At 40.0% G+C, this 15,423-nt stretch overlaps 1 protein-coding gene across 3 annotated transcripts in view; it reads right to left on the bottom strand.

The window, feature by feature from the left end:
- Positions 1-10,536: 10,536 nt before the first annotated feature.
- The window catches only part of dbn1 (drebrin 1), a 148,770-nt gene continuing 143,883 nt past the window's right edge, over positions 10,537-15,423 (bottom strand). For all 3 annotated transcript variants that reach the window (XM_038709614.1, XM_038709613.1, XM_038709615.1), the window contains exons 12-14: positions 14,441-14,931; positions 14,252-14,351; positions 10,537-14,056 (exon numbers count right to left, since the gene is read on the bottom strand). In XM_038709614.1, the coding sequence (XP_038565542.1) occupies positions 14,001-14,056; positions 14,252-14,351; positions 14,441-14,931 (647 nt within the window). In that variant the 3' untranslated portion in view covers positions 10,537-14,000. The remainder of the gene's footprint in view (positions 14,057-14,251; positions 14,352-14,440; positions 14,932-15,423) is intronic.

Consider the following 15,423-nt stretch of genomic DNA (forward strand, 5'->3'; position numbering starts at 1 on the left):
GCACAAGAAAGGAAAATGCAACACAGACAGACAAAAAAAACAAAACAACACAAAGCAATCCTCCCAGGCAAGGCAAAATAAATCAAAACACACACACTCTCATACCAGATGACACTCACGAGGTGTCACGGCCTCCCTCTCGTGACACCCAGTGAGTTTGCATTTTCCACATTCTTCCTGTAACACATTTTAAGAGCGACCGAAAGACTGAAATATCCCAGGAGATGGCCCACGATACATAGTATGACTATATGACAGTCCTGGATCAGGGCTAGGAAAGTTCGATGTTGTAAATGTAACAAGTTTCATAATATTTTAGATTATATTAGATTCTTTGTCCTTTTCAGGAAACAACATGTACATACCTAACAACATACTGCAAATTTTATACACAAATTGACACCAAACCAAACATGCTTTTTACTTAGCAAATACTTCTGTTGAGTAGGTCAGAAAAGGTCAGAAAACTTCTGAGGATGACGAGTATTATCCAGATAGTTTTGTGTAGTTCACCCAAAGCAATAGACAATACTGAACAAAAGCTAGACAACCAAGACAACTACACACACACACACACACACACACACACACACAGCAACAGTACAGACGTTGTCGTCGCAGCAGATCATGCGCCGGGGAACATAGAAAAGGTAACGTATGCCGTATAATAATAATAAATCATTTTATTTATAGGCCTCTTTGAAAACACTCAAGGTCACCTTACAAGATAAAATAAAAGAACAGTGTAGCAATAAATCAGTAAAACTAAAGACTAATAAAATTACAATGCATAAAATCAGGGTACATTAACAAGTAGAAATAAAAGATTACTGTGACCAGATGAACAGTGATCACATTGGATTGTCTAGTTTAAAAAGATGTGTTTTAAGTGAGATTTGAAAATAGAAAGCGTGTCAGTGTTACGGATGTCTAAACCCCATGGTGGTCAAATGGGCAGGAGGTGCAGTTGGGTGAATAGAAGAAGAATACCCAAGGGTACGGGTGGGTGTGTTAATGTGAAGGTGGTCAGTGAGGTACAGAGGAGCGAGGTTGTGAACGGCCTTGAAGGCGAGGAGCAGAATCTTGAAATCAATGTGGTATTTAACTGGGAGCCAATGAAGCTGCTGAAGGACAGGAGTGATATGATTAATAGAAGGTGTTCTGGTGATGATCCGAGCGGCAGAACCACTTGACATTTATGCAGAAATCTGAAGACCAATGAGAAAAGAAATACAATTATCAATGTGGGATGTAACCAGGGTGTGAACGAGAATGGCTTTACTAGTGGGTGAGAGAGACGGAAGGAGGCGATAAATTTTACGTAAAGAGAAGTATGCAGACAGAATGATATTATTAAGGTGACCTTAAAATAAAAGTGTGCTGTCAAGGATTACACCTAGACTCTTAACCTGAGGGGTGGGAGAAACTAAGGAGTTATCAATGTTAAGAGAAAACTGTAAAGTTTTTTTCAAAGTGGATTAGGTGCCAATGAGGAGAACCTCGGTTTTGTCACGGTTAAATTTGAGGATGTTGAAGGAGAACCAGGGTTTCATTTCCACAATCAGAGAGGCAATCAGAAAGGGAGGTGGGTGGGAGGGTGGAGGTAGGTTTGGTGGACAGGTAGAGCTGGGTCTCATCTGCATAGCACTGGAAGTGGATGTTAAATTGACAGAAGATATGGCCAAGAGGAAGCAGATAGATGATGAACAGAAGGTGCCCCAGGACAGAGCCCTGAGGAACGCCGGTAGTGACAGAGGATAGCTGTGATTTCAATGTACTCGGTTGGATGAACTGAGTGTGGCCAGAGAGATACCAGTATCAGTGTATCAGTGATACCAACAGAGACTAATCTGTCAAGGAGGATGTTATGAGAGATGGTGTCAAACGCCGCACTCAGATCAAGGAGGATAAGAATAGTTAATAGTACAGAGTGAGCTGCCATGAGAAGATTAATCGTGATTTTTACCAATGCTGTTTCGGTTCTATACCAAGGGCGGAAACCAGATTATAATTGTTCATAGAGGTTATTGTCACACGTGTTCATGAATCTGAGATGCAGTTGTTTTTTTTGTTATTCTTTTCTAGGATTTTAGAAAGAAAAAGTAGGTTAGAAACAGGGCGGAAATTGCTGAAATTGTTGGGGTCTGCACCACGTTTCTTATATGTATGAGTTATTGCTGCTGATTTTAGATATGAAGGAATAATACCGAGGGTGAGAGAGGAATGTATAATGATAGTTATTAGGGAGTAGAGAGACGGTGAGCAGGCTTTTTTTACCAAGATGGTAGGAAGACGGTCTAGCTGACAAGTAGTTGGTTCATATAAGGTCAGATATTTCAGCAACAGAAGGAACTGTGAAACTGCTGAGAGACATGAAAAGGACAGACTGTGAAAACTATTAGCAGTCAGTCGCTGGTAAATCTTCTGTATTTTGGCATTAGAAATTGATATTAAGGTGTTACAGTATGCAGTTGAGCACAGATGAGGCGCAAGACAGTCTGGTGGTCGTAGTATGTTTTTTAACTGTGGAGAACAGGGCTCTGGTGTTTCCTTCACCTGAACTAATTATACCTGCATAATGAGTGGATTTGGCTGTAGAAAGAGCATCATTGAGAATGTGATTATTGAACATTTCTTTGTGAACGAGTCCAGTAAGGCGTTCTAGGCGACAACCTTTTACTGTGAGCTGGCGTTGTTCGGCTGTAAACCATGGGGCAGAATGGGTAAAGGAGCTAAAGAATTTAAAATATTATGTTGGCCATTGTTGAGATGAGCATCCTGTTCATACTAAACAGTTTATACTGGGGAGGCAGTCAATTCCACTAGAGAGAGTGTTTAAGTTAATGTCTATGTTAATATTAATATAATATTAATATGCCCTTGACTTCAACCTTTGTTGGATAATATTAATATTAAAATATATTAACATGTGATCAAAAAAGTCAGCTGCAATGCAACCACGAGAAGTGACGCCAGAACATCATATCAAGTCCAAAACATGACCTGAACAAGTTTGTGGGAAAATGAATGTTGCTCCAATCCAACACTGTCCAGGCAAGATGTGAAATCCTTAAGTATATTAAAATACCCCAGCAAAATATTATGTGAGGGGAAAGAGAGCAAATATAGGTGGCATAAGCAGCAAATTAATTTATAAAGTCATTATTGAGTTTGGGTGGAGGATAGACAGTGGCCACTGTGGTAGGAGTAGGTCCATTAAGTTGTAGGGCGATGGATTCAAATGTTTCTGAGCAGGCGCAGAAACAGGTGAGACTTTCCGCTTCTCGCGATAAATTGTGGCAAGACCTCCCGCTTTGCCTGAGTCGTGGGATTGACATATGTAAACAAACCCTGGAGGAGTAAATTAATTTAGGTGAGCACAGACCATACAAACAACTTGTCAATCCACATTGTATAGCCAGAGGGGGGTTCCCGGGCAGGGAGAGCAGCCAGCAAGTGAGGAGCGGGAGCCAGGCAGTATGCAACAGGTAGGCTAGTCCAAACAAATACACCAGATCATCTAATCATTTTCCACTATGGCCAGATTAGTCAGTAGAGACAATGGGAGAAGAAATTCACAAAAAGGGAGCTGGGGAGTCAGCGTTCATTCTCAGGGCCACCATATATTTAGGGTTCCTTGTATTAGCATACCTACTAGGATACACTTAAAGCTGAGGGGAGCATTTTACTTCCTTGCAGGAATGGAGGAAAAGGGGAGGACAGTCCTCCCTTTGATTCACTTGCAGCCATCTTTCATTCTGGCCTTTTGGCATTCCCCCTTTGTTTCTGCATGTTTTTCCCCCTCGAATCATACGTTTAATGTGGAACCAAATGCAGTCCCCTCAGAGATCTGCAGGTCGCATTACGAAAACCACATCCATGTTTTTCTACAGTCCTGTTTTTCCTGTCACCGCCGCATCTCTTTTCTCTGAAGTCGTACTGTGTGAAATGAGGTGGAAGAAAACCTGCAGCCTCTCGAGCCTCGAGGCAGCTCGGTTCAGAGTCACTGTCAGAGTGTAATCAGAGCTCATTTCCACTGATTAACAAGATTAAAGGAGGCTGCTCACCAAGCGGCCGAACCAATTGATTGAACAACCTTTGGAGTATTCCTCTGTCAGTTTAATTGCAGTTAACGCATCCATCTTCCCTCTCAGCCACCACATCACGTGAGGATAAATGCCTTCTGCTTCAGACAGTAACTCTGTAGTTAAATGAAAGATTCCTACTTAAATAGTTTCCTCCCTTCTCTCTGATTAGACTTTGGCTGGTAAATATTTGTGAGAATTGCACCGTGAGACATCTTTTCTAAACATCAGCAGAGGGAAAAGTGCTGCAGAGGTTACAGATTGTCCTTTATGACAATCAAACAAGACTTAGTGGTGATGATACATCTGTACTGTATGTTGTTTATTAAGACCAGAGTGAAACGTCACAGAGAAGAGGACAGGAAACATCCTCTCAGGAGGTGAAGGTACAGAGGTGGTCCAGCGAAAAGGAAATACAGTGGGTCTATCTAGTGGTGGAGGTGGGAACTACAAGAAAAATTAAGTAACGAGTGCATAGGATGTGGAAACGAGCAGATTCTATGCTCAAAACTGACTTTCATACATCGACCAGCAGCACTTCTCAACTCAGCAGGAGCATTTAAATGCAGGAGGAAAAAACCCAGAGATATAAGCCACAGACTATCCAACAGGTAATACGTTTTTTTGAATGCAGAACATGTACTCATAAGATTAGGTATTTTCACACTGTAGTATTGCTACTTCTGCTTGATCCTGATTGGCTCACAGAGCACCTGACCTTGGAAAACCTCAAATCAGCAGGTTTTTGTTCTGTTTAAAAATAAAAAAATGTTTTTGGACTTTGGGGACACTACTGCAGCTTATTTCTGACATGGTGTCAGACTTGAGACGAGGTTGATCATACAGTTTATTGCAACACGGTGTGGAGGTCCATGGTGAGCAGCATGGCAAATAGCCAGGCTCTCGGGAGGTTGGGTTATGTGATTGCAAGGAAAGTGACAGAATCAGAACAAGTGGTAAAACAGCTCAAGGCCTATATGTACTAGAGTTGGCCGTGGCTTCCGCTTACATAAACTGACAAGCTGGCAAATAGTGCCGTACTGCTGAGTCTTGATTGCTGGATAATAACAGGTGTGCAGGAACCGATTGGAGCCCGAGTGGATCCCCACGCCCAGACAGACAGATAAACAACCAGGAGACGGACAGGAACATAAGGAGACAGAGAACAGCTGAGGACGCAGGGATACAAGGGGGACAATTCTGGACAATGTCATAAATAAATGATCCGACTACTTCTTCCAACCACTTCGGTATTAACACATGGAAGAGATGCTGTATGCTTTGAAAAATAAGGTTAAGAAAGAACATAATTTGCTGCTTTGTCTTTAAAAAGTGAGATTTACCATTTTTACCCATTGATCGGATAACATGAACGACTGTAATGTCTGTTTTGTATTTATGGTCATTTAATTTTATGGTATAAAATAACAAAAAGTTTTGATTGGTGGGTAGAAAACCAGCCAAGACAATAGGTTGTATTGACCCAGGTTATATATAAACTAAAATGTGGGCTGTGAACAGTGATGATCTACACTCTTTTTAAACTTCTTCGTTGCTGTTTGTGACTGATTGATAATATGTGTAGCCTATCAGTGTCAGGTTTATTATGCGATACAGAGTGAGAACACAATGAAGCACTGCCACAACCACATCTGAAGGATTATTCCTGTCTGGAGGATATTTATCCCTCCTACACCTACTGAGATTCACTAAGTGTACAAATAAGGAAATTTTTCACCCCTCTATACATGTGTGAAGATTCTATCCGATATTAGTTCAAATCAGGACACTTTGCTTTTCTACGTTGACCTAAAATCTTGCTGTGTGTCATTCAAGGCGCATACAAAACTTTATAAAGACAGCCGGTCAGTCTGTCTGTTATAAAACTAAATAAAAATAATTTCGACCTAGCAAAGGGACCACAGAGTGCATACTTATCAAGACAGCTGTGTTTGAAAACAAAATGAAAGAGTAAGTAACTGACTGCCTGTTTCTGATGAGACGTACCTCGACCCAAGTTTTCACCTCCTACATCTATCTGAAATATATTTAGATAATTTTTACGCTAATAAAATTGATTCTTTTCGCCATTTTTCGCATTTCACATGTGAACATGTTGAACTGATTGGTTCCCGGTAACTGTGAAGAAACTCATTGTTTTAAAATAACAATACCTTTAATACAAACGTGTGTTTAACTATGTGTTCTGACAGTGAAGCCAGATTTCTTCTTGGAGTCGAGATGTTTGTTGCTGCCTGAGCTGTGGAAATGTATTCTCCCCCAAATTAAATGCTAAAATGCGTAGTTTGTTCTTTTGATCTGAAGCCTCTATCCATAGGACAACTTTCTGATTTGCGTTCCAAACCTTTTACAAATCTCAACTGCAAAATAAAACCGTTTTCTGATCTTACACGCTTAGCGTTAAGGATAAGGTTTGGTTAGGCATAAATTTCCTAATATACTTGCATTTTTTTGGCATTTTTAACGTTTTCCTGAATACATTTAGTGCAGAGAAGATGCCTTTCAGAGATTGTTTAGGCTACCAGCTACCTGATAACATTGGCAAAATGTCTACATCAATTTACACGTGGAACAGGTTTTACTGGTTTTACTAAATTATAGTATTATCTTGCTTAAATACAGGCAAATATACTTTATGTGGCCTTTTAGTTGATGCTCTACCGGTTGCAGCGTGCGCTTTCATGGCAGCTGCCATTGTCGTGTGACGTTCATTTGGCTGCTTCTCATGAAGTCGGGGTACAGAGTTTACTAGTGGAAACTTCGTGTGGCGTTCCATGGTAGCCTACTTTTTATAGTTGGAGGAACGTCTGTCGTCTGATGCTGTCCTTTATCTTGGTAGAAAGTCTTTGCATTGGCTTCCACTTAATTTCAGTATTGATTGTAAGATCTTCTTACTAATTTATAAGTCCAGATTTGCTGTTACCTTATGAACCTACTGGAACCCTCAGGTCCTCTGGTAGTGTTTTTTTTTTTTTTTATATTCCTAAAGCCTCTCGGGTTGAAAACTCATGGTGAGGCGTCCTTTCAATATTATGGCCTGATGAGTTGAGGGAAGCAGGGAATCCGGACATGTTTAAAGGCAAACTAAAGACATAACTATTTAACCAAGCTTTTGACTGAGCTGTATTTATTTGATTTAGTTTAAACTTTATTTATTTATGATATTATGAGGGTACATCCAGGATTAAGACCTTTTTAATACCACCTAGGATGAAATTTTATACCAACTTCACGGCTGTATAATGGAAAATTTGTATGAATTTTAAGCCAAAATTTTTTTTTTACAAAGTTACATGAATTTAATAAAATATTTTATTATAATACATTCATATTTAACACACTATAGCTTTTTAGGGTGTGTTTATACTTTGATAAAATGAATCAAGGACATCACTTTGTGCTAAAAAGTGGGGGAAACATAGGGGTTCGGATTAGGGGTGTGACGATACACTTTGCTCACATGCACGATTTACAATATTGGGTTCACAATACAAGAAGATATTTTAACACTATTTGATGAAATATTCAATGCTGAAATATTCAAATGGGGTCCCCTAGAAAATTTTGAGCACTAAACACTTAATTTTCTGCATTCTGCAGACATTTTCTGCACCAATTTATGGTAGAATTGTCTTTATTTATATAAAGTGACAGATATAGAATATAATATACATGTTTTCTTATTGTGCAAATAAACCTTTCTCAAAGTATTTTCATTTGTTTGTTTTTTTTAACATTTCTATTTGCAAGCCAGAACATATTTAACAAATGCTTTAAAAAAAAGTGATGGAGACATGTCCCCAGTATCCACATTGTAAATGACAACTATGAAATGAGAACAATATTTGTGCAATAACAACTCTTAAGGTGTGAAATCAAAAATACCAAAAAATTGTGTGGTTTAAGTTCTGCAATTAGTTACACCGTGGCTATATAATGTAATGTGATGTAATTTAATATGCCAATTGTTTCAGTGATTATTAAATCTATTCTGTGTCTGCATCTAAAGGCTGCTTGAAATATAATATTATATAGTATTAGCTTGAAGGCAGCGGGATAAGAAGTTGGGCTCTGGTTTGGGTGAGGTAAGTTTAATGTACGTTAACGTTAGTTGGATGTTTCCACACAGACACGGTGCTCGTCTCATACACACCTGTCTCTCCGTTGCTGTTGACCAGTAACCTGCAGCGGGTCTTCCAGCTCCGCTGTTCCATAAGCGCTCGCCATAGTGTGACTGACTCACAGGGCTGGGCTAACGGCCGTTATATGGTGTGGTACTATAACATTATTGTAGTTTTTAAACTATTGTTTCTAAATGGCTCTGTATTGTGAAGCACTTTATGTTACATGTATTTGTATGAAAAGTGCTATATAAATAAAGAATGATTGATTGAACAGCCTCAAACATCAGTTAAATCCCTTAAAGGTAATTCAGGAATTTCATGCTGATCAACCTATATTGAAGCAACAAACAAAAACCCACCTTGCTTCACCTGGGAGTTTTGCTTCAGCTGATTTAAGCTCAAGTTCCTCCAACTAGATGTCACTGAAGAGAAGTCTGACTGTGGTGGTGATTTTGAAAGGTTTTGTTCCACGTGTTTCAGGGCATATTTGCCTTTAACGACGGCTGTCTCTGAAGCAAATCTCTGTCTTATTTTATTTACTAGAACTCTTTTTGTAGTCCATGTCCATTAGTGGTTCCGGGTTCTTGTTCAGCTGACTTTTCTTCTCCTGTTGGCCAACAACAACAACTCAAACCAATTTCAGAACTTACCAGGAACTCAAGCTGGTTTTTCACCCAGCTTCTGTTTTTTTGGGGTTTCATCTCATTCATTCATCACATGTTCACTGCCATCTTTCTTTTTAAAGGTTCAGTGTGTACGTTTTAGTGACATCTAGTGGTGAGGGTTGCAAACTGCAACCAAAGGCTCACTTACCGCTCACCCAAAGTCCTTATGGGTAAGTCCTGCCACTTGTCAGTCACCTTGGCAACGCCTCCGGGCAGCTATTTCGGACTAACAAGACCAGGCTCCTGTCTGAAGGAATGGGGATGGAGCCAGATCTGCGCTTTCACAGGTCACCAGGGCATTAAAAACTACATGAATAGAATCAGCAATAAAATCTAATAAAAACTGCAGAAAAAGTTTGATGACTTTGCCCCAAAATAAGGTTTAAAAAGTGTTTCTTCCAACCGGTTATAATTCTACTGCGCATGCGTCACAGTCGAAGTAAAACAGACCCTTACGTCTAGCGGGAGCGGCGGGCTTTTCCCCATAGAGTTGTATTAAGGATGTGATTGAGTGGCGTGTCTCCTCTATCCAACTTCTCTGGCTCACCCCTCCCTTTCCAGGCAAGAAGCTACGGTGGCCGAGATGCTCTGTCGGCTCTTGAGCTAAATAACACGTGTGGTTCATTTTTCTTCTTACTTTTCAGAAGTTTTTCAGATGTTAATTTTTGAATGCTTTCACCATACTGTCATACTGTCACACCTAAGTTCCCACTGGAGAATTCAGCTGGTTTTAGAAGTCACATAATTAAATTAATGGAGATCAGCTGTGTGTAGTCGAGGGGTTACAAATCCAAATGTATCTAGAAGGTCCAACTTTTGATGCGTCAAAAGGGGGATGGGCACAAGACAATTTCAGTCACTTAACATCCCCATGGAGTCCAGTTAAATCGATCATTAAGAAATGGAAAGAACAGGTTGTCCTCAAAAGCTGAATTGATCTTACTGGAGACTAGTGGGGGAGGACTGAAGGAGCTTCAGCGGGTCCGATTGGAGAGACTGTATATACAACAACAGCTGGCCGGGTGTCACAATTGCAGTTTTATGAGAGAGGCAAAGAGAAAGCCTCTCACGTGACGACTTGGCTACAGTTTGCCAGAGGGCACGTGGGAGACGGAAGTCAGCTGGGGGAAGCTTCAATGGCCTGATGAAACCAGGCAGCTTCTTGGAAGCAGCCCTGGAAGGTTTGTGTCACCATAACCTTCTATACAAACTTTAAAATTGACCCTAATTTATTCCACTTTTAACCAAAAAGATTCAAGATCAAGATTTCTTACTGCTTACTTACTTATTACACAGTAATGAACGATGAGACAAAATGGCAGAATAAAATAAAGAGTTGCATATTTATTCACTAATTGGGCCTCAGTAATACAGGATTTAATCAAATTTAATGTATGCTGGATGTGAGAATGTCCTTTTCCTGCTCATTCAGGATACAAAGGCATAAATCAAAACCAGGTCCCCCAAAAACCATCTGAACACCAGGATCAGCTGGTCTGTGAGCGAATGAGCCAAATAATCAGCAGATGCTTCCTATCAGGTGAACACACACACACACAAAAAGTATCCAGGTGCTCTACACACACACACACACACACACACACACACACACACACACACACACACACACACACACAGGTGTTATTATTGCCTAGGAGTTTTTATTTTCTACAGGAATTTACAGCAAAAAAAGACTAACACTGTTGTTGCTAATATTCAAAAAGGTCCTGAAAATAAATTCTAGCACACTTTTTGACAGGTATTAAAAAGACACACACCTCCCGTGTCAGCCCGCCCCCATCTCTCACTCCAGTTTCCAGGGCAACTAAACATCACGTCAAAGAATTAAAAAAATAAAAATGAAATACATACAGTATTTTCTGCAATGGCACAGAACAAAAGAAGTCGGGCAGCATCACCTTCAGTGTTTGTTTTAGGCTGCTTGGAGACCCAGATGTCAGGAAAGCTTTGAAAAATGTTCACATATTTTCCCATAGTTGCTGGAAACTTTCAGGCATTTGTTGTAATGTCCAGCATGGTGAGTCTCTCCCACCTGCACAGACGTTGGCTGGGACAGATGGGGTAGGACTACTTGCTAACTTTCCAAATTTAGATTTGCAATTCTGCTCATCAGCTCAGTGCCCTCTGGATATCTGCAAATCTTAATTTCCTCCTTAAGGTGCTATATTGGGTTGTGTATGGCATTAGCTCAGTCCATGGGGACTTGTTTTGGGAGCCAGAGGGTCCTACAGTGTCTGAAATCTTGTAAAAGCCTTAATGTGGTGTTCTTGTGATTCTGTATCAGACTTTGGAGAACTTATATGAGACACATTAATAAAATTGAATTGTCAAAGTCAGAGCAGAAGAGGCTGAGATATGCTAACTTTTAGTCACTAGCCGTAGCACATGAAGGATTCACAGGGCACTTCACATTTTACCATAAAAAAAGGGTTTCTGATTGCTGTACTTGTGAGCTGTGATGCTGCAGAGTTCAGCTGGTAGAAAAAGAATTAAACAAATCAAGCAGTTATCTTCCAAAGTTCCCTCTTTGTGCCTCAACATGCAGAGTCTGCTTGCTGAGGCACGAAAACGAACAAAAAGGAACACAGAGATGATATTTCATGCTCAAGACTCTGGGAGATAACCTCTTGATTTATCTGCTGAAGCCTCATATAACAATTTTACGACAATTAAAATGTGAATCTATCCTTTAAGTAAAAACTAAACCTAAAAAATACTCAATTTCAAGAAAAAGTCATGACTTGAAAATGTTATATTCTAGAGTCGTTACACATGAACTGAAATAAACCTTTTCGTTTTAATTTTGATGATTCCGGCTTGCAGCTCATGGAAATCAAAATTCTAGTATCTCGAAATAGGAGAATTTAAGAATAAAGAATTTAAATGTTGACCTGAGAAGAGATCTAATCAGCGAATTAACTCAACACACCTTAAAAGGTTTCTTGAGCCTTTAATCTCTCATTTCAGTGAAGTTTAAATGAACTTTTCCACAATATTAAAATGTTTTGAGATGCACCTGTGTTATTAGCAAAATAATACTTTAAATACTAAAAGTAAAAGCATGAAATTGCTCCCATGAGTTTTGTACTGACATACAGATGTATATTTTATTGTTAAATTATTAATACTGATGTATTAATGTTAAGATTTAGGGTGATCTATTGGCAGAAATATTAGCAGCAACTGAATGTAATAATCCTAAGTATGTTTTCATTAGTGTATAATCACATGACAAAATAAGAATAATTTTATTTCAGTCCAACTTTCAGATGACTGAAATCTGCAGCCTCACTGCTAGATGCCATAAACTGCATGTATACACTTACATACTGTTGGGTGCATCATATTTTATTAACAGATTATATACTGTAGCTCAAGCTCCACAAACACAGGATCCTACGCTTCCCATAAATCAGTCTTCTCTTAGACCCTTCTTGTCTGGTAAACAAAACCTTTTGCTATGTTTGCCATGTTTTAAAGAGTGAACACATTGTTCACATTGGAAGTTCATTGGTGCTTATAACCCCATAAACTCTCAGTTTCCAGTAACTTTTTAGGTTACGGAGTTTGTTATCTCTGTCTTTCCCTTCAGGTTTCTACATTTGTCTGTTGTGCAGACTGTGCAAAGCCCTCAATAAATAAAATTTACTTGAACATCGGGTTGTCCATGCAGATTAAAACAAAGACAAAAAAAATTAATACTTGCAAGCGTTGGTGGCTCCAAGTGATTCTAGTGGTTTGATGCCACCTTCCCTGTGTCAACCAGGATCTAACATCTGTCCCAGTGCAGCCTCTGTCTGTCCGAGTGGGACAGTAACTGCCAGAAATGTTAAATGTTAATGTTAAAAATCATTTATTTTATTAGAAAAGGCAAGGCATCAAGCATTCCCAAACATCTGTGAGCAGTAACCGTGCCAACTGCTGTCCATAAATGAAGGACCTGGTGAAAACTTCCTATTTTTAGCCTTTGGGGACATTTTAGAATAATTAGATTCATACAAAGGACGAAAGAAAGTATTTTTATTCTACTGTGCACAAGCTGAAGGAGGCTTCATGTTCATTACCATAAAGCCAAACTGTCCTAAAAAACTGTTAACACTTGGAAAAATATCTACAGTACAGTCATCTAGATTAGATGCAAAAAATGCTTTTATTTGCTCGTGTAAATATATAAGTGGGGTAAAAATTGTGAACTTTATGGAACCAGAGGGGAGGGCTGATTGAGACACTGCAGTTCATCCACAAGGAGGCAGAAGAAGAAATAAAAGTGCACTGAAAAGAAAGCAACCAGATTTACAAGCCGTTTAATCTTGAATTCCGTCTTATAATCATACAAAAGGGAGTGAAAAGGGTCAAAAGGGGGCCACAATTTGACTTTCACCTTGAGAAAAGATTGGATGTCTTCAGGATCCCATCAAGTGTTAGTGAAAATAAAAATTCAGATACACCAGAATAAATAGAATATTTCACCTTTTTCCAATAAAGTGAGGGCTAAATACAAGATTAACGGACTTGCAGAGGTGAACATTTTGGGAGGAAGGCAGAAGGAAGGAGGGAGGCGAAAAAGGGGTAAGAAAAGAAACAGAGAATGAAGATATACATAATAGCTGTAATGATCCACTGTATTAGTTAATAGGGTGTTATTAAAGCACTACAGACTAGGTGTGTCGGCTGCCTGCCACACTGAGCGTCATTGTCTCTAATATGCAGCAGTGCGCTACGTTAATGTGTAATAAATCATTTACACAAACAAAAATCCCCCGCTTCTAGCTATTACATCTGCTTAGCAAAAAAAAAAAAAGAAGAATAAAACAAATAAATAAAATAACAAACACAGAAAAAAAAAAACATAAGTGAGCTTTCAAACCGCATCTTTAATGATAACTCAAACCCCGTAAAATTTGATGGCTACTGTTTTCTTTTCCTCTAAAAGATAATACAGAAGTAGTTTTGATGCAAGATTTGTTATTACTTCTTTTTTTTTTGCTTGTTTGAGTTTTGTTTTTTAGAAAAAATTTTTTGTTTCTTCATGAAGCGCACTTCCTACTTCCTCTTGGTCCGGTGGTGGTGTCTGATTGGCCCCGTTAGTCATCGTCGTCGTCGACCACGGGGTCCGTGTCCCAGCACGTAATGTCAATCTCTGGACACACAAACATATTTTTGCTGAGTTACTCTAAGACAATATTTATTTCTGGTATATTGTTGAAATGGGGTGGTTATACAGAGGGGTGTTTCTGTTATTTTGTCTACCCTTGTTGATATAAATGGGGTGGACAAAAGAATAGAAAACCCTGTCAACACCTCTCTAAATATGCCAGTTAAGATGGTATCTCACCTGGTGGCTTGTTATAAAAGACCGGTGCAGGTTTAGCTGAGGACTCCTCTGATTGGCCAAATTCTTCCTCCTGTGATTGGCTGAAATAGCCCTCGCTGGCCTATAAAACCCAACGGAGAGAAAAAAACTGTTAACAAACAGAGAGAAAGACAGAAAACCTTTTTTGAATGCAGCATTAACCTGTCTGACCTGAGTCCCTTCTTTCAGCAGCGTCTCCCCATTGGTCATCAGCAGCTCCTGCCCATCCCCGGATGCATGCTGCAGTGCATGCTGGTAGCTGAGGGTCATCTGGTCGGAAGCCGTCACGTCCACCAGACTGGAGGGGTCGTCTTCGGTGCCAGCGGCCGAGCATAAGGTCCCGTCCATCATGTCATCGAAGCTAAGCAGGGGCTGAGGCTTGCCGCAGGCGGCGGCGGTGGCGGTGGCGGTGCTGGACGGGACGTCATCATGAAGGTTATCGGCGTCGCCCATCAGGTCCACCAGATTGGAGGACTGGGAGGTCTGGGAGGGGTTGGGGGGAGGGCCACAGTTGCTGTCCCACAGGTTGACCAGACTGTCTTGCTCTGACTCCCACACAGAGAAGCCGGAGGAGTCGCGGGCCTGCGGGGCGACGCTCTGCACGGGCTTGGTGGGTGTCGACTCCTGGACCGGCGGTTTCTTCTCCTGCTGTGGCACCGAATCTGTTGGAGAAAACAGGCAAAATACCAATTTTACTATTTCCTAATATTTTGTTTTAACTCAGTGCAGGTGCAAAACATAAACAGCTGCGTTGACTGGACTACATGTTTCTGAACGTTACTAACATTTCTTTCAGCAGCATTTCAGTTACTATATTTCGACTATAACACGTAGCTAGTACCTGCTTTCGACTGTTGCGGTCACAGGTTGTCATTTGTTACAGATGTTGGCACTGCAACATCACATTATTGAAATACATAAATAAAAGATTGACATAATATATAAAATATAAAAGAATAATAATACGTGCAATACGTTATTGGTTATATATAAAAACATCTCATACAGCCCAGCAGTTTTTCTTTTACCACAGACGAAATAAATGAAACAGCATAAGCTAAAAAGACAGCTTAATTTGTTTTCGGCTCTACGGTGTGACTGCACACTCACGGTCAACCCTGTTAAAGATGGTTTGCTGCTGCCTGATGGTACGA

This window comes from Micropterus salmoides, unplaced genomic scaffold (assembly GCF_014851395.1).
Source record: "Micropterus salmoides isolate LMB-PRFRI ecotype aquatic unplaced genomic scaffold, ASM1485139v1 Ms_hic_scaffold_9, whole genome shotgun sequence".
Lineage (NCBI taxonomy): Eukaryota > Metazoa > Chordata > Actinopteri > Centrarchiformes > Centrarchidae > Micropterus > Micropterus salmoides.